This window comes from Doryrhamphus excisus, chromosome 6, assembly GCF_030265055.1.
Source record: "Doryrhamphus excisus isolate RoL2022-K1 chromosome 6, RoL_Dexc_1.0, whole genome shotgun sequence".
NCBI lineage: Eukaryota > Metazoa > Chordata > Actinopteri > Syngnathiformes > Syngnathidae > Doryrhamphus > Doryrhamphus excisus.
The window spans coordinates 22,441,670-22,460,986 of record NC_080471.1 but is presented as its reverse complement, the minus strand read 5'-3'; the positions used below and the strand labels follow the sequence as shown (position 1 = coordinate 22,460,986).

Here is a 19,317-nt window from a genome sequence, read left to right as displayed (position 1 = left end):
CAGAGGCGCAAGATGACGTCTGCAGCCATTCCCAATTCGTTGACTGCACCTGTGCTGGCTGCACCCCTGTACACTTCAAAGTGGTACATGTATCCTGAAGCCCCTGATCTTGCCAAAATTTTCACACCCCAGGGTTTTGTTTTTTTGGGGATGTATTGCTTGATAGACAATTTGCCTTTGAAGAGCATGATCATCTCATCTATGGCTTGAAACTCCTCAGGATCCACAGCAGTGAGCAAATTTGCTGGAAAAGTACCTGTTACTCATCATGAATAATGCACAAAACATACATATTGATATATACAATACAGCTTACAATCTAATAGCATAAAATGTTGATTTATACAAGGGAAAACTACTTCAGATAAAACATTGTCAAGAGTGATATACTGTTCAGTAATTGCATGTAATTGCATGCAGTCCACTTTGGTGGACATCTGAAAAATTGCAATTTCCTCCCAATCTAAAATCAATACATTGAAATTTTCACAACTATGGTGATTATTAGGTGTTACTTGATGTAGAAATATTTTTTTTACCTGCAGGAGTCTCCTACTCTAGAAGGATTGAGCAGAAATCCCACAGGTGCTAGGCATGTTTTAATTTCTGGCAGCCATCTTCAATGTTGACACAATTATTCTGCAGTTACAATGGTTGACCACACAAAGCAGTGTTGAGTGGATTCTCAGGCGTCCACTCTAGAGGCTTATAAGCAACAATGCCATCAAAACCTATTTTCATAATTGAAAATGACCTTTTAATAGCTGTCCACTGCAGTGACCGTCATGCGTGAAAGGGTTAATAATATTGCCCACAATTACCTAATTAATTGAACGTACCTCCACAATTCACTCCTATTATAGCTACTGTCCCTTTAAGCGCCACAGTCGTTCGTGTGAATTCGGCAATTTCCGTCGAGCCAGCCGGCAGTGTCACTCAACAACACCCATGAAGCCACAATTCGCTCTTAGCATGGCTTCCACTTCATTGCCGCACAGGGTAGGTATATAGCCTTTATATGCTCATCTGTGACATTGTCCTGAATGAGCAATGCATCAGCAAGTATTTCCTGCTCTGAACGTAAAGAAAACAACTCCAACCGAGCATTTAGTTGACGGTCAATGCTAAATTTAGCTTAGCTATTCTGAAGGTAGCTAGCTAACAGCAAGGCTCTTTACGACAGCAAGTGGCCGTTTTTAAACAAAAACAACCCTATATTTTAAGTGTTCAAATTCTGTAATTGGAGACGTCTAATGGGAATAAATGTGTGTATAAACTGAATATATTGCATGCAACACGAGTAAAAGCAGTGTTTGATGTTTTCTGTTTTTGTTTACATAGCTCTCGTTTCTTCAATCGGTTGATTCCAGCATGCGTCATTACATAACCTTAATGTTCACTCTTTACTTTGGATCTCATGATGCCATAAAGTTTTATTATGGTCTGATATTGTTCATTGTATTTATATTTATATGTCTTACTGTCACTTTGTTGTCTGACTCAGGTACAAGTATGGAAATCATCTTCTTCCTAAGATTTCTTTGACCACCTCAAACAGTGAGTAGTTTACAAGCAACATGTTTTTAGCACTTACTGTTTTTTTTACTGAAATATTGACTTTTTAAATATCTGATTTTCAGCTACTCGGGAATTTTGAATACAAGTTTTGGGGTAACGTCTCTGTTAATGGCCAGTCATGGATGACGACGACAGCCCGGATGAGCTGATAAACCGCAGGGTCCACAGCAAAAGAGCTGTTGCATCATGGGATATTTCAGGTAGTGTTTACGCTGTTGATTCTGCACAAAAGCACTGAAATACAACATTTTACAAGTGAGTATATGTGTCCAATAGTACACAATCATCTTTAAGTCATTTACAGTCAATCACAGACATTTTTCAAAAGACAACTTAGACAGTTTTGCTTGATCTTTCACACATGGATATATAAAAATGGAAACTACCAAATGAAAGATTAGGCTGTATGTTTACCAACACCTTTTTTGTGTGGTATGCAATGTACAATGTAACAGACTGCCTCTTCCTGTCAGGTGGGTTTCTCCTTTTCATTATGTACTTCTGCTACTTTGGGGGTGTTTTATGGTGTTAAAATTGCTCTTAAGCCTAATCCATAGGTGAGGAGTTCCATCATCACCTCCTTTAGCCTGCCGTGCAAACAAGACTGATACATATGTTGTTGGGATTGGGCATTGAGGTTCATAAAAACTTAAAACTACGTATTTGGCATTGAATGAGTTCATGTTTAATGCATAATATAAATGTATACACTTGTCCTTTTAGATGACTCGGATGACTCTGACAGTGATGAGGAAGAGGAAGAAGATGATGGTGATGAAGGCGGAGGAGAAGGAAACGAAGAGGAAGATGGTAATAGTCATGTTAATGTAATTATATACTGTTTAACCTTGATATGGTTGCCTATGTGCACTGCCGTTGACTATATAAAACGCAGTGCGATCACCTCATTCTTATCTTTCTGAACTGATATTTTATTCTACTTTTTGCTATAAATGTGTATATATTTCTCATATTTCAATACTTGTCCGCACAGAGAAGGAGGTGCTTTAAATCTGATTGTATATGTGTATAATGCCAATAAAATTGATTCTTATTCTGAAATCAAATCAAATACCCATGTTGTCTGTTTGTCTCCACTTTCCTTAGTTGAGGATGAGGAAGAAGATGCGGAAGCACATGATGGCGTTTTAGGCGAGACATCTGCAGCCATTGCAGCCATGAGCTCCGACGAGGACGCAGATAAATGTCCCATCTGCTTGAACTCCTTCAGCAGTCAACCTGTGGCAACACCAGAGAACTGTCAGCACTATTTCTGTCTCGACTGCATCCTTGCTTGGGCAAAGGTAAAGCATTTCTCTTTGGGCTGATGTGGTATTTATAATTACCGTGTGTAGAGGTTTTTAAAATGTGGCTGGTCATCATTTATGTCATCTTGGGGCGTTTCTGGTGTAACACTGCTTCAAATGTTTGGTTGTTTAAACTTCCCTGGTTCTGCCCTTTTTTTGTGCATGCTCTTCATGACAACTGACTGACTCAAAACCATCACTAGTAGAGAGACAAAAAACACTTAAACATGGAGTTAGACAACTTACTTGTTAGAGCAGCTCCCTGCTGGAAAAAGTATAGCAACTCAATTGTCATGTTTTTGTTTTTCTCCCTTTTATTTAGAATGCTAACTCCTGCCCAGTGGACCGTATTGTATTCAGTAGCATATACCTCAGAAAATGTTATGGTGGCAAAGTGCAGAAAATGGTAAGTGCGTTATTATCTGTTATTATGAATGTATCTCTATTTTTGACGACTCGCTGCTCCATACAGATTACCGTACAAAAACCCGTGAAGGGAAACGAGGAGGTAATCGTAGACTTGGACTTGGATCAGACCAATTGCGAGGTGTGTCAAGGCAGCGATCGAGAGGACCGTCTTCTGCTCTGTGATGGCTGCGACGCTGGGTGAGACTAACGGTTCATGTATGGCTTATGTCGTGTTCTATTGTTTGCAAAATATTTCAGTCGAAGTTGAATTGTTAGCAAACATCGCCTTCTCTTTTTGACAGATACCATATGGAATGTCTCACACCACCTCTGGACACTGTTCCTGTTGAGGAATGGTTCTGTCCTGAATGTGTTGCCAACAACAATAACTCTGGTAAATTTTGATATTATTTTATTTTCTGTGACTAAAACATGCTTGAGCATTTTTACCTTTATGTGTGTCTTTGCCAGTAATCCTACTTAATATGTGAAATGTGCCTTGGCTTACATGTTCAATTATTGGGGCGTCTGTAGAACAAGCGAATGGGACCCTCAGCCTCCCTTCGACGGCCCATCCAACCACCAGTCAAAACCAGTCCCGAGCTGCCGGTCCTACAAGAGCTATCGCCCGCACTCAGCACAGTGAGCGGGTTCGGGCCAATGTGAATCGACATCGCATTACACAGGCACGCACACCGCAGGTTTGGCATGATGGCGTGATGCTTCTTTCGATTTGCTTTACTCCATCTGTGAATGTCTAGACCAGTGTGTATTATTTAGTTTATAGGAGTTTTTCCAAAACTAACACAGATTTGTGAATGAAAACAGGCAAAGTAACTACGCATGTGCATAAAATATTACTGAAATAAAGTGATAGTGATTCATATGTTTTCTAACTAGCTTGCGCCCACATACCTGATGCAGTCTACTTGGCTGGATGATACTATTAATGCAGTGGTAGCTGGGCTGAACACAGCTGTATATGTAAGGGACCTCACACCTCGCGCTCCATCCAGACGCAGGCGCAAGACTGGTAATGCAACTATACCGGAGAAAAGTAACATATGCACTTTTATGGTCAAACATATACGAGATTTTTGTGATTTACTCAACAGGAACACGCAAAAAGAAGACGTCCTCTGCAAAGGGTAAAAAAGGTCATTCAAAAGTCAGGAGGAGACGAAAAGTGAGGAAGACTAAATCCAAAAAAACTCTGGTAAGACTTTAACTGTCAAATTTTAAAATTTGATTATATGGTTGATTATATTATATGAAATATGGTTGATATTTCTGCCATGAAAAATAACATTCATTTATTCATTCATCCATCTGTCCCAGTTTTTGACAATTTTGTTTGTGTCTCACTGCCGTTTCTTCTTTTTACATTTTGAAGCTCCTGTTGATTTTCTACTGTGCAACGTCAAAATACAGTTCTGTTTTTATTCTTTATAAATAGGTGGGGAAAAGCCGCATTGCCAATAGTCTCGGGATGTCAAAGGACAAGAACTGTTCACTTCCTACAGTGTGTCGACCTTCAGAGCACACGCTAAGCAGCATGCGAGCTGACATAGGAGCTGCATCCCTTTCCATCCACGGTGATCCTTTTGACTTGGACCCGTTCATAGATTGGTATGATTACCTGTACATTATAATGTGATTAGACACCATTTTAATAATTAATCGATTTCATTTTGAGCAGTGACGAGGATGAACATGAAGAAAGCGTTACATCGCTGTTGCAGGCCAAGAGACGAGGGATCTCTCATTCTGCCTTTCGCTCCCACCAGCCTGTTGCTCGACCTGTTGTTGCGAGCCTTTCAAGGTGAAATGTCATTCTCATGTGCAGGATTTGGGTTTTCAATATGTTTGAATATAATTAACCAGCTTGGGCTCATTAACCCTTAGATGCATAAGTGGGTCAAAAATGACCCGGTCAGGTTGTTGTCTTGAAATATCTTTGTAATGAATTTTTTTCATCATTTCATATTTCAGGTATTCCTCAAAAAACATGTTTTTGATATCATGCCATTCACATTTTTAACTTACCTTTTATACATTTTAAGAATTTTTTGTTTTTGTGTTACTACCCCAACCTTCCATAAGTGGGTCAAAAATGACCCGGTCAGGTTGTTTTCTTGAAATATCTTTGTAATGAAATTTTTTTATCATTTCATATTTCAGGTATTCCTCAACAAACATGTTTTTGATATCATGCCATTCACATTTTTAACTTACCTTTTATACATTTTAAGAATTTTTTGTTTTGTGTTACTACCCCAACCTTCCATATGTGGGTCAAAAATGACCCGGTCAGGTTGTTTTCTTGAAATATCTTCATAATGAAAATGTTTTATCATTTCATATTCCAGATATTCCTCAAAAACATGTTTTTGATATCATGCCATTCACATTGTAAACTTACCTCTTGTACCTTTTAAGATTTTTTTGTTTTTGTGTTACTACCCCAACCTTCCATAAGTGAGTCAAAAATGACCCGGTCAGGTTGTTTTCTTGAAATATCTTCATAATGAAAATTTTGTATCATTTCATATTCCAGGTATTCCTCAAAAAACACGTTATTGATATCATGCCATTCACATTTTTAACTTATCTTTTATACATTTTAAGAATTTTTTGTTTTTGTGTTACTTTCCATAAGTGGGTCAAAAATGACCTGCACGCATTTTCTATGGATTTCAATAGGAACCTTTTGATTCTTATCAACTTATCAACTCCTAAATATTTATAATATAATTGGCATAAAAACATATTGATTCTAGTATGGGTCATTTTTGACCCACTTATGGAAGAGTGTAGGGTCCAGTCACTCATGCAGCTAAGGGTTAAGCATATGACTATACAAACCATGAATAGTATGAGTATGCATGAAACGCCTTGACAGAAAATATAGTAAAATAGTAGAATCACATATAACCAAGAGAACACAGTGAAACCAATGCGAGCAAATACTTTTGTATTACCCCAGACTCGGTGTGGACATTCCCCAAACTGGAGGTGTTGTGGAGGCAGCACCAGTGCCTGACCTGTTGGGTAGCATCCTGTCGGGGCAAAGCCTGCTCTTGATGGACAGCTCGGGTGTTGTCATCAATCGTGATGGCTCTCTTAAAGCCACAGAATCAAGTAAGGATTTTTGCAATTTTCTATATTAAAATGCAATCACATTGTGTCACATTAATTAATTTTATTTTAGGTGTTTATGATAGAGACAGAAACAGGGTGGTTAGAGAAGACCTTTGCCATTTATTGTTGTGAAAATGAGAGGAAATGCAAATCTCTGGATCCACATGTGTTTTGTGCTTCTACTTCTGTTACAGCAAGTTTGTCTGCATTGAAGCCAGGTTTAAGAAGAAGCAGTAGCAGAGAGGAATCCAGTGCTCAAATCCAGGCAGTGACCGCACCCAGCCTTGGAGAACCTTTTTCCAATCACCACAACAGTGATCTGCCAGGATCCTCCCATAGCACTTCGACCAGGCCTTTCTCCCAGAGTTCTTCTTGGATACCCTCGGCTGTCAACCATATCCAACCCGGTCAACATCATGATTTGCCTCCGAGAGGTCATTTGCGTTTGCAGCAACCTCTTACAAACAGACCCTCTCCATCTTTTAGTGTCAATGGGGCCTCCAGGAACCCTGACCATGCCCCCAAAAACAAAACACCATCTCTAAAATCCCAACCTACAAAAACGCCTGTAAAGCCAATGTGGGTGGATGTGTCCATCCTTCCAAAGATACCAAAAATAAAACGAGAAAGCAACGGTGTAGCAAAAAATGGTGTAATATCCACTAATAAAGGCAACCGTAATTCTCCTACCAGGAATAATACTTCCGGCCTACCCGAGACGGCCTTGATCAGCTTTGCAGGAGACAAGAACAGGAAGGAACAGGTTGTCCCACAGAACAGCAACAATGACCGCCAGCCTCAAAGGCAAAGAGCTGGATCGTCACAAACCTTTTCCAACTCATTTTCTTTTTCCTCCTCCGCTGACTCTCAACTGGGGAATTCATCAGTATCCTCATCTTCATCTACCATTAGCTTCCGCATTAACTCCAGTGGTAACTCGTGGCATTCAAGGCGGCTCAACCTCCCATTATCATCTGCAAGTGGAAGCAGCACCAAGAATGACGAAAGAGAAAAGACTGAGATGAGAAAAAGAGATAAGCAAATGCTGTTGGCGTCACCCACGGCTGTCAGTAAAAAAGAAGAGTTAAATAATATATATGACCCTTTTAATCCCACTAATTCGGACTCTAGCACCTCGGACAATGAAGGTGAGAGCTCTGGCAGCTGCTCCAACCAATTAAATGCAGTTTCCGGTCCAGCGTTCATTCGAGATGTAGCGCAAAGTAAGAAGCTTGTTCGAGTAAAAGTCGAAACGCAGGAGAATGCGATCTCACAGGAAGAGTCAAGGATTCCTAATTTACAGACGTCACCACAGGTGGCGAGTTCAGGAGTTTTGAAAGTGAAAAAGGAATCTGTGTGGGCCGACACAAAGACCGACAATGGAACAGCACTGAGCGGCATCAAGGTAAAAAGAGAACCAGGGCTTTCTGATTCGGGTGAAGACACAACCAGTGTGAAAGATGGTTTAAGTTGGGAGACACCGGACACCATCTTTTTACCGGTTCCTCATAGTCTGGACCATATAAAGAGAGAAGAGGAAAGCGGACAGAAAAACGTGGATTTTTCAGGCTGTGGCTCATATTCCATTAAGAGGAAACTAAAGGAGGAAATCAAATGTGAGTCCGGGTCTCCACCAAGAGATTTGAGCCATGAAAAGCACAACTCCAACACACTTCCATCTAAGCAGCAACCCTGTAGTTCAAGCACTTCAGAGTCAGACAGAGACAAGACGAAAGACCGTCATGTGTCTCGCCAGGGAGACCAGAGCAAGAAAATGGACGTAGAAAGTTCTTCTAGGTGGTCACGGTCCCAAGAGAAGAGGGCACGCTCTTTATCAGAAAGTTCTCTGTCCAGTTCTCCTGTGAGATCTCAAAAAAAGCCAAAACAGGAGTCCAGGTAAAGTGACAAAAATAAGCTCCCATTAGAAACATTTTAATTTTCAGATGACTAATTTTACTTTGATCATTAATTTTTTTTTTGAAGGTCTGGTTCCAGCTCCAGCAGCAGAGAGCGTTCAAGGAGGCAGCACCCTACAGGAAACAGCAAAGAAAGAACAGATGACAGAAGAAGAGCGTCAAAAGACAACAGACGTGTTCGGTCTAGATCCAGATCCCGGTCCAGAGGTAGATCAAAGGACCAGAGACGTGGACGCTCGCGCTCTAAATCCCTGTCAACATCACGATCCAGATCCAAGGAGAGAAGGAAAGAGCACACATCATCTCAACATCGCAAGATGGAGTCTCAATCGAAAGACAAACGAAGACCCAGATCCAGATCAAGTTCAAGAGAGAGAAGGAAAACAGAGGGTTTGTCCAAGAGTTTGCAGAAAACCTCAAGTTCCTCAAAGGACGTGAAAAAAGAGATCAGTGTCTCTCACGGTTCTATAAAAGAGGAAAAGGTTACTGAAGTCAAAAAAGAAGTGTTCGAGTCCACCATTGAAACTAAAGTTAAAAAGAAAAGTGACATGGCAGCAATTAAGAAAGACATAGAGAAAGAAGTGTGGTCATCCATTGGTATGTTTGAACATTCTCCCATCACCAAACACACCAACAATGAAGATACACCTTTAATCATCTGTCACGAAGGCATCAGAGAAGAGCCGTTTGACATAGAGTTATGTCAAACGTTAAAGACAGAAGCCCCCGTGAAAGAACCTGTCCACGTAGAGTTACATAAAACGATAAAAACAGAAGCAATTTGGGAAACTACCAAAATAAAAGCAGAGCCCATGTCGTTAGAACTTCCTGTCCCCTCACATCACACATCAGGCATCAAGCAGGACCAGGATGCACCAAACCAGTCTCAGTGCAAAGCGGACAAAGCAAACACAGTTGGGTTGAAAGCACCCGTCAAGCAAGCCTCTGAATCTGATGAGGATCCCACCATGTACGTTGATCTTCCCAACCTGGACTGCGTGAAGGTTGAGAAGACTGAAGACTCGGGTTCTAATGTCAAACAGGAGGACGGCAAACAAGAAGGGAAGGTTGAGGTTCAACAGGTGCCGCCTCCATTGGCAGCCAAAGCTAAGATTCAAGGGAAGAGGGTCACCTGGAATATACAAGAACCTGATGGATCACAACCAGACAAGTCTGCGAGCAGTAAGTTTCATTATCTCGACTGTAAATTTGTGTTAAAATCTGCTAATCCTGTATTTTTTACGAAAGCATTTGACTTGTTAGATACAAGTTTTTGTGGGGATCCCAAACAGCAAAGTCCATTTGAAGTACGAAATGTAAATTACTATAATTTGTGCTGACTGTACTTCAAATGCGTCTGCTCTATTTCATTTACCATTCCTTCTTTCAGAGCTGGCTCTGTATAAATTAAAGCTGAAGCAGGAAGCAGCTCGGAGACCCCCATCCGCTATACAGACCACCAGTCAGGTAAGGGACCCGTTTGTGTTTATACACCACTCCAGTGGATTTATTTAGTATGGGCTTTTACATTTAAGGGGTTTCTCAAACGCAATCAGCGGTTCTCAATTATTGTCTTTCCCTAAATAAATAAAGAAACTTTCACACACAGATCTGCTAACCTTGAAGGAATTTTACGATGAGCTCAACAAACACATTATCGTGCCCACAACACTATTTGAGAATCATACTTCATATTTATGCATTTTGTAAGCAAACCCCAAGCACACAATTTAACCATAATTTCCTTTTTTAAATGGCAAAAATCTGCCAAAAAAATCATAACTTTCCAAGAGTGCCAGCAATGCTCAAGACCTTGTAATTCCTGCTTTTCAGGAACACGCATTAATGTGACTGAGTCATTCTCCATGTAGGATAATTGAACCACCAGCGGGTGGCAGTGTTGTTACACACCAGCCTTCATGAAGCAGCAGTTTGCAGGCACGTGAAACTTGCAATGGAAACTTGAAAGTGATGTTGTTTCAGATGAAATGAAACTGATGATCAGTACATACTGCAGACGACCAGGAAAACCGTTTGGATACACTTTCTCATTCAATATCATGAGGATATGTGACCAAACATTTGTCTGGTAGGGTACTACACTATACTATAACCCCTGAATAGTACCACTTTTTCAATGCAATGTAAAAACCAGTCTATTATAGTATAGTCACTGCAAAGAGTGGTCACCACAAAGCAAACACAAACGATGCATCTTAAGGCACTAATAACATTATTGTTGATTTAATGTCGTTTACGGCCGAGAAAGGCAGTGTCTACAACCTTGATAAATCTCCAGGTTTAAGCTCGCTTCCCTCCCCCCCTCCTCCTCACATGATCTACCTTGGCAGTCGCAGGACACAAGTGGACCCGGCTCGGTCGGTGATTCATCCAAGAGAGATGGTGCCGCTTCGCTGTCTGCACACTCAAGCTCTCAGGAGTATTTGAAGAAGCTTCACATGCAGGAGCGAGCGGTTGAAGAGGTGAAACTCGCCATCAAGCCTTTCTACCAGAGGAGAGACATCAACAAGGAGGAATACAAAGACATTCTACGCAAAGCTGTACAGAAGGTGGGTTCAAATAAGACGAGTTGTACATGTATAACATTGCTAAGACTTGAACTGAAGTGGTTGTATGTTCCGCTAGGTGTGCCACAGCAAGAGCGGGGAGATTAACCCGGTTAAGGTGGGCAATCTGGTCAAAGCATATGTGGAGAAATACAAACATGCTAGGAAACAAAAGAAACCCGAAGCTAAGAACACAAAAACGGCTGATTGATGACCCATCAACTTTTGCAGTTAGGTTTCTTTTCTTCATCACTAGACAAACGTCTTTCTGTATTTTGCCGGGATGTAGTATTTTTGTGTTTCACAACTCAGAAACGTAATGGTGGTTATTGAGTTATTTTAAGTATCACTGATTATCTGCACTGCGAGGATGCAGTGTAACTTTTTGTCTTACCAGCGGCCAACGCTATACTTTTGGGTCACAGACCGATTGAAAGTTGCTACTAAAACAGGTTATGAAAAGTCACTGTTATGCAACATTTTATAGAAAAATCCGTAGAATAAAGAGTTTGACATAGCTTGTAAATAATTTAGGTTTAATTACGTGAATATTTCTTTGTCCAAACACTATCTGTGACATAAATGACTTGAATTTAGTTAACATTGTTTTTTTTCTGTCACTACATTGTAACAAGTCACATCCAACACAACACTGGTAAACTGCGGCCGTGAGTTTTCAAATAAATTATTAAGTAATTTTTCTCAACTGCATTTTTCTTTTGATTTGAGCTACTTTAGTATTTCAAGTAAACCAGATGACACTTTTGGAGCCGACGACTGCCATGTAGACTGTTGGCTTTAACGTAGAACTAGACCTTTATAGACCTTTACATTGACAGTATATATGGAATAGAACATAGCATTTTCCAGCAGAAGTATGTACAGTATGTATTGAATACAGGTATTTATACGTTTCATTTACATGTTTTGTTTGCAGAGTGGCCCTCTTCATTTATTTAGTTAAAGTTACTATCATGAACAGATCTTAGTAATATTAACTTTTCTCTTCCTTTTTATTGAGTACTTATACACACTGCTACCATAGATGTAGTCCTATTCTAAAATGTGGTAATGTCTTATACTGATTATTTTTTTTTGCTTTGGCCAAAGTGAATCAGATGTTACAAAGACCAAGGTTATAAATAAATCCCCTCCAGTTTAAGAAATCTTCTCCCATAATAGCAACATTTTTCCTCCCATTTTCAGCTTTTCCCTGTAAGGGGGCGCCACAGAGTCAATTGCATGATTGGTTTTGGCTTGGTTTTTACACTGGATGTGTTTATGACAAAAGCCTAGCCAGGAATTGAACCTAGTCCGAGTCAGTCTTTGGGAATAACTTTGCTCTGAAGATAAGAGACTCTTGGGACTAAATGTGTACAAAATTCATGGAACCAATACGAAATGGGCGGCATTAAGTATTGGGGTTAAATCTCAGGGTACCTCATGATACAATATGATACGCAAAACATGGCTCACCATAATAATGAAATATCTTAATATAGGGTGAAATAAGCTGGGATAGGCTCTAAAGTAAATAAAGTACATTTAAATTATTATTGTGTACAGCATTTATGGTTATAGAGTGAATAAAGTCATCCAAAATACAAGTAGGTTTACTCATTTTATTTTTATTTGCAAATGACAAATATCCCAACAGTTTAGCTTAAACTTAGCTTAACTTGAGCTGAACGCAGTTGTTGGCGGGCTGTAGTTAGACGCTATGAAATCAAGAAGGGAGAAGCTGTTAGAGAATTGAAGGCTGACATTGGCGCTGTTCAGGGACGACGCTCCTTCTGTCTGGGCCATCTCATGATGGTTTTGGAGGATCAGTGGGACTACCTGGGGAGAGAGATGTTTTTTTTTTTTACGGCAATTTGAAAAATACACAATATGTGATATCACACCTCACCTGGACAACAATAAGCTTCTTCTCCAATGGTTTTCCATCAGGGAACGTCTCCCCAAAACACATGGTGATAGTATAGTTAGGAGAACTTCCCTTTTTCTCACGATACTGTTTCAATTCTGAAAAAATAAACATAAAATTAATTTAATAGTGTCATATAATGTATAAAAAAAATTGTGAAATCCACACCCACCGTGAAAAAACTTTGGAAAACTGATGAGCTCCACCATGGTGTTTTGGGGTAATTTTCTGGGCTTTGCTAAAGCCATGTTGGAGTTATCAGTGCTGGCAAATACCCGACAAGTATCCTGCCTGGTTGCATAAATACCAGACTCCAGCACCATAAGGAGGAGACCCCTCTGGATGCTGTTCAGGATGCTGTTGGTGTACTGAATCTGGTGGAAGACACCTTGTGGTTAGAAAAAGTAAATAACTAAAGAAGGGGTTAGGGCTTGGAAGAGTTAGGGTTAGTGTTGGTGGAAGACTAGATCAAAGACTAGACCCAGACTAGACCAAAAGTGATTTAGGATTTTGCACTTATACACCACCTCGGTTTTCATTTAACGTCTAGTTTAATGACTTGAATTGAGATCCCTTGCGATGCAGGGAAGCTAGAAACACTCCCAGGGACCAGGGAGTGATGTCGGCTCCCAGCATGCCTTGCACAAGTACAATAATTCTACGCTGGTTAATGTATCACAACATATCAGTTGCCAGGTACTGAGTAATTATACCCCTCAGCGTAAAGCCCTCAAAAGTTTGGGATCACTTGGACATTTTTTTTGGGCCAGTCTGAGCTGTTTTTTTCTTGGCAATCCTGCCATGAAGTCTGAAGTCCTGAAGTCGCCGCTTCACTGTTGATACTGACACTGGTGTTTGACGGCTACTATTTAGTGCGACCTGTGAGGCGTCTTTGTCTTAAACTACACAGATATTTGTCTTCTTGCACAGTGGTGCAGCGTTTTTCTGTCCTTGTTAGACCCAGTTTGTGCTGCTCTCTGAAGGCAGTAGTTAACAGCATGGTAAGAGATTTTAGTTTGAATTTAGATCTTTAGATGTGTTTTCTAGTCATAATAGCCTTATAAAATGATTAACTTGTTGATAGTAGGCCTCTACAAAAATGTAGATTGTTCTTTGAAAATCATCTGATTAATTATAATTGTTTGTAAAATGCATGAAAATTTGTTTTTCTTTGGAAAATGAAGAAATTTGCAAGTGATCCCAAACTTTTGAGCGGTAGTGTACATTTTTTATAAGTGTTTTCTGCACGGTTTTAATTCATTACCTGTTTGTGGTCTTTGAGGCCCTCGGTGGTGGGAAAACGGAGTGGAAAGTAGTCGACGGGTGCCTGGTGGAGGTGGTGGAGTTGGAGACTAGCTGTGTTCACGCGGATCTTTAGCATTTGTTTGTTTCTGTAGTGGATGGACACCTCCAGGTCGATACTCAGAAACTGATGCCGATCTGGAAATACTGGAAAAGCAACCAAAGAAACATGAAATATGGCAAGCTTAGAAACATGATGATGTACTGAAGAAACTGTATCCTGACTGGGCTTGGCTAGAACTCTTCAATGACAAAATCTTGACAAAAAGGAAGGAAATGCTCACTTGGTAAAATATGTGTGGGTTGCTCGGCTATTGCAGCAACGGAAACGATTCCCTGCTCAGTTGGATGTTGTTGGACATATTCTGTTGGCATGCATCAGAGACATAAATGCAGTTAAGAACAATTTAAGAATGATCATATTTGTTATATTTTATACTCATCCATATGTGATTATGCAGTACCTGTACCAAGCTCTACAACCATGGAATTATTGGCAAATTCTTGCTGTTTTTAGAGAGAAACACAGAATCCATCATTAGCACAGACATCTATTTTAATATAATCAATTTGGAAGCAGTTTTATTGTAAAAGGACCTCTGGGGGGGCCCTGTAGAGGTCCTCCATTTGGTCATGAGTTGGTATACTTTCTTGGTTCGCTGCAAATTTAAAATAAACAAACGTGAATGTCAAATATTTGCATTGACAGAATATGATATAAATAGAAAGTGCATTACCCTTAGTGTTAATAATCTCATAGATTTTATGTGGATTATCAGACTTGGAGTTATCTTGAATCAGTTTGAAACACTCAAGGTTGTGGAGGTTACAGCGGAAGTTGGTTTTCCATCTGGCCTTATTATTCGGGAAGTCCTTGATTTTACCACTGACCACTGCCCATTCCTGTCAATCATAACCATTAAGACGTCAGGTTGAAATGCATCGGCGCAAATATTACATTCTTCTAAAATATGCTACTGGGATTCTTTGGAATTATGTAAAAAGTTTCCTCAGAATTGGTAGGGATGGGTATTATTATTTTTAAACAGAAAATGCATGCAAAACAATAAGTAGTAACCCGCAAGGCATGCTGGGAAGTTACCCAGCATGCCTTGCGGGTATTACACATTAGCATAAAACACTATGTGCGAGTAAGAGTGTAAATAAACAGAAAATGCATGCAAAACAATAAGTAGTAACCCGCAGGGCATGCTGGGAAGTTACCCAGCATGCCTTGCGGGTATTACACATTAGCATAAAACACTATGTGCGAGTAAGAGTGTAAATATGGCTCACTCCTGATCACAAAATGACAAGAATTGACATTTTGACTCTTGGCTTTTAAAGTAGAGCTTCAAAATGCGAGAAGCGTGACAAATAATTTTTTGAGTAGGCGAACAACCATTAACGTGAAATAGGCTGATCATCAGCCCAGCCTTTAAAAGACAAAATCGTGGCAAAAATGTGGATTCAATGTTATTTTCTGTTGACAAAATCTCATGTCAATATCTGAGCTAATAAGCTAACTGCTCTTCCTGGTCGGTACCACGTGCGTTGACAAGTTCAGTAGAGGAAGTGAGACCTACACGAAATAGTTTAGTGTCGGCAGCGCTGCAGTCCTTTCTCGAGTTGTGCTTCCAGGGAATTCGGAGCATGTTTTGAGCGACGAAGCACAATCCCTCGTACTGGCCCATGTTTACTTGATGGATGAGCCAGTTGGCAAACTGCGGCTTGGGAGGACTACATGAGACGAAACATGACGGCTTAATCAGTACTCGTTCATCTCGGACTGAACAGTCAATAGACTTGAAGAGACTTGCATAGACACAGGAAACATGAACAGGAACTAGCAATAAAAACACCATCAACCACAAGAGCGAGAAAAATTCTCCTTACCGTTGCATTTCTTAAAAGATGGACACTTTCAGGCGGCGTTTATCTGGTTCGTTCTGACAGCGTGGTGTGATTTTTATAGACGAGACACGGCAGTGGGAGGACACCACTTCCTGTGGTATTCCCTGCGTAAGGGGGCGTGTTTGCTGTGTCATGGCTGGATTTAAACCACCAATGAGGCCCCTCCAGGTGTACAAATTGGCGGCATTAGAGGGTGTTTTCCAGTATCGGGAAGAATGAATGGGGAATTTCAGTATCGGAGGATAATTAAAGTTCAGACAAAACCTGTTTTCTTGCATCATATGTTGGAATCGATTGTAAAAGGACTATTTTTATACCATAGTTTCAGGTGTCAAAAGAGAGATATCAGGACGGATAGCTGGATAAACAAGTCAATGCACTGTATGGTACAGTAGTGATGAAATCATAATGCATTTCATGCAAATATAATGAAACCAAAAAGCTGAAATATTGATACTAATAACTCTATTCAGTACACCTCTGCTATTAGTGATGGTTCCTTCCTAGGCCAATTCCGAAAGGCGAAAGTAATGCATGCTGGGTAACTTCCAGCAACTTCCAGCACTGTTTTTTGGGGGCTTTTTTTTGTAGTACAATGCTATTGATGTAAGATCTTAAGTGAGTTTGGTTTTCAAGAAAAGCATTGAAATGGCTAGATACTCACTCTTAAATTATACTTTTATGAGCTATTTTTGCCACGGTTATTATATTTAATAAAAACAAATGTACCTTTAGTTGTACCAGGCATTAAGGCTGGTCTAATATTCTTTTTCCATGACTTGCAGCTGTTCATCCGCTGATCCAAAGGTTAAGACAACAGCCTATTTCGGTACGAGGTACATTATTTTAAAAATAAATAAATAAATAAAAACAAAAAAAACATTTAAACATGCATCAGATTAGTAACTGTTACATTTGTTCACTTCCTGCTTTCCTAATATAGTTTAAGTTTATTTATTTATTCATTTATATTATTTTTGTCATGTACTGAAGTACGAGGTGATATGACCATACATACCTTGCATATAATAATCGTACTTTGGTACAGGACAAAAAAGTACAAAAATAAAAAATAAATTAATTAATTAAAGAATAATAAAAATTAAAAAACAATGGTACCCATTATGTCATTGTATGGTCATATCACCTTGTACTTCGGTACGGGACAAAAAATAACAACATTAAAAAAAAAAACTTAAACTGTATTATGGAAAGCAGGAAGTGAACAAATATAACAGTTACTGATTGTAAAAGTACCAGATGGAGGGGTAGGATTTAATAAGCTTTGCTTCTTCCTACTCCTTTTGGACATGTGGAACTGGGAACTGATTATGTGATGCATTCAATTGTAATCTGATGCATGTTCAAATGAAATCAAACCATTACCATTACCATTACCGTTGCCTTTCAAAGTCAAAATATTGGCAAAAATTGGGTTTCTGTGTCATTTTTCTGTCAAATATTCACACTCATAATCTCTTGATGCACAAAGCAAATAATATAAGCAAGAACTCGGAGCTTGCAGACATCTTTGGACTAAGTATGGATACCATAAAAGTAGCAATATCCAATGCTGCCCATGATATCTGTCTGACCTTTAACGCTCACCAAAATAACATCCAGTGAAACTACTTAAATGCTTGTGATGAATGTGTCAATAAGGGGACTTTTGGCATCAGTGCAGGTGTGTTGTGCTACTCTAGTGTACATATTTAAGTGTGTATTAATAACTGACAGTGTGAGAGACCACAGTGCTTGCACAAAAGCACTACATCACATAATTTAGCTTCTATTGACGTTTATAGCGCTAGTAGCGTGGGCGATCTATATGTCCATTTTCCATCCTCAATCATCCATTCATTCAATTTTTATGCCCGATTGCCCGAATTCTTATCCCGACTAGGGTGGCGGGGGTTATGCTGGAGCCTATCCCAGCTGACACCCTGGACTGGTGTGCCAGTCAATTGTGTATTTTTGTGTTTAAATGTGCATGCCAGTTCATCCAACAAACCATAGCAGAGGTCCTTCTCTTCTGTCTCTCACATGCAATGGAGATGTCAGTAATACAGAAGTGAAGCAGCCTTGATTGGAACACTTCCCTATTCCTGCCTATTAGAACCTTACATAGATGCTCCCTGTTGAGCTTGCAATCATTTGTTTGAAGTATCCCAACACTAACATCACAAATGGTCACTTTTAAATGTTAAGTTTAAATGTTAAGTTTGACTCACAACCAGGTGGCTTCGGGTTTGAATCTCCCCTGAGACGTCTCTGTGTTAAATTTGCATGTTCTCACTGTTCTCGTATGGGTTTTCTATCTCCTCTTGTTCCTCCCAGACACCCCCCCCCCCCCCCAAAAAAAAAAATTGCATGTCAACAAAGAATCATTGAAATGACATATTACTGTTTTAGGCTTAAATCATTCATTCATTCATTTTCTACCACCTGTGATTGACTGGTGGCCAGCCAATCACAGGGCACATATAGACAAACAACCATTCACACTCACATTCATACCTATGGACAATTTGGAGTCGCTAATTAACCTAGCATGTTTTTGGAATGTGGGAGGAAAACCCACGCATGCACGGGAAGACCGTGCAAACTCCACACAGAGATGGCCGAGGGTGGAATTGAACTCGGGTCTCCTAGCTGTGTGGCCTGCGCTAACCACTCGTCCGCCATGCAGCCCTTAAGCTTAAATCATGTGTTTAAAATTACATGCGGAATTTGTCATGATCGTTGTGACAGCTGCCCCCTCCCTTATGCAATGGACTAGTCCGTGTTGCGGCGCATGTTCAGATTAATTCTTGAAAAACAGGAGTAAAACTTGTCAGTCATGGTTTGTCGTATCAAAGCTTGCAAAGACGTTTTTTGTCTGTTAGTAAAGTAAGTAATGTGCTTTTCTGTTTGCTGTGGTATTTTTTTCTTGTAAAACAGTACATTTGGCCTACCTTGTAATGTTCTGATGTCGGCCATGTTTATTTTTATTCACCATGTGCTGGGGGCCAATTATAAGTGAGCTACATGCTGGACCATGCTGCACTTTCACACTCCCGGACTTGCCTTTTTCTCCATTTTACATTTTACACTGATTAGACTGTCATGTTTGTAATCCCATTGACCACCACAAACAAGAGTTTAACAAGGGCAGATGACATTTATTTCAGTGGTTTATCCTTTGGCGCCCCCTGCAGGTGATACATGGTAGCGTTGCAAAAATTGTGATATGACCTTTTGGACTTTGGGTGACAGAA

The 19,317-nt window shown here is 39.9% G+C and overlaps 2 protein-coding genes across 3 annotated transcripts; one reads left to right on the top strand and one right to left on the bottom strand.

Annotated features, from left to right (window-relative positions):
• Positions 1–899: 899 nt before the first annotated feature.
• phrf1 (PHD and ring finger domains 1) lies at positions 900–18,483 on the top strand. Of its 2 annotated transcripts, none has more exons than XM_058075832.1 (19): positions 900–999; positions 1,505–1,557; positions 1,641–1,778; positions 2,302–2,388; positions 2,686–2,882; positions 3,208–3,291; positions 3,358–3,491; positions 3,596–3,687; positions 3,828–3,979; positions 4,194–4,326; positions 4,409–4,509; positions 4,750–4,922; positions 4,993–5,115; positions 6,280–6,434; positions 6,629–8,330; positions 8,418–9,532; positions 9,741–9,817; positions 10,702–10,920; positions 10,997–18,483. In XM_058075832.1, exons 3-19 carry the CDS (start codon positions 1,697–1,699, stop codon positions 11,126–11,128), a joined length of 4,758 nt encoding a protein of 1,585 aa, XP_057931815.1. In that variant the 5' UTR covers positions 900–999; positions 1,505–1,557; positions 1,641–1,696; the 3' UTR covers positions 11,129–18,483. The 2 variants fall into 2 exon arrangements, with proteins under 2 accessions (XP_057931815.1, XP_057931813.1); XM_058075830.1 differs by having other exon boundaries at positions 3,828–3,994; positions 10,997–18,477.
• On the bottom strand, positions 12,535–16,184 carry irf7 (interferon regulatory factor 7). Its single transcript, XM_058075853.1, has 10 exons — positions 16,043–16,184; positions 15,733–15,886; positions 14,884–15,049; positions 14,744–14,805; positions 14,611–14,653; positions 14,431–14,511; positions 14,109–14,293; positions 13,017–13,218; positions 12,827–12,942; positions 12,535–12,756 (listed from the first exon to the last, which is right to left on the bottom strand). Exons 1-10 carry the CDS (start codon positions 16,048–16,050, stop codon positions 12,592–12,594), a joined length of 1,182 nt encoding a protein of 393 aa, XP_057931836.1. The 5' UTR covers positions 16,051–16,184; the 3' UTR covers positions 12,535–12,591.
• Positions 18,484–19,317: the final 834 nt, after the last annotated feature.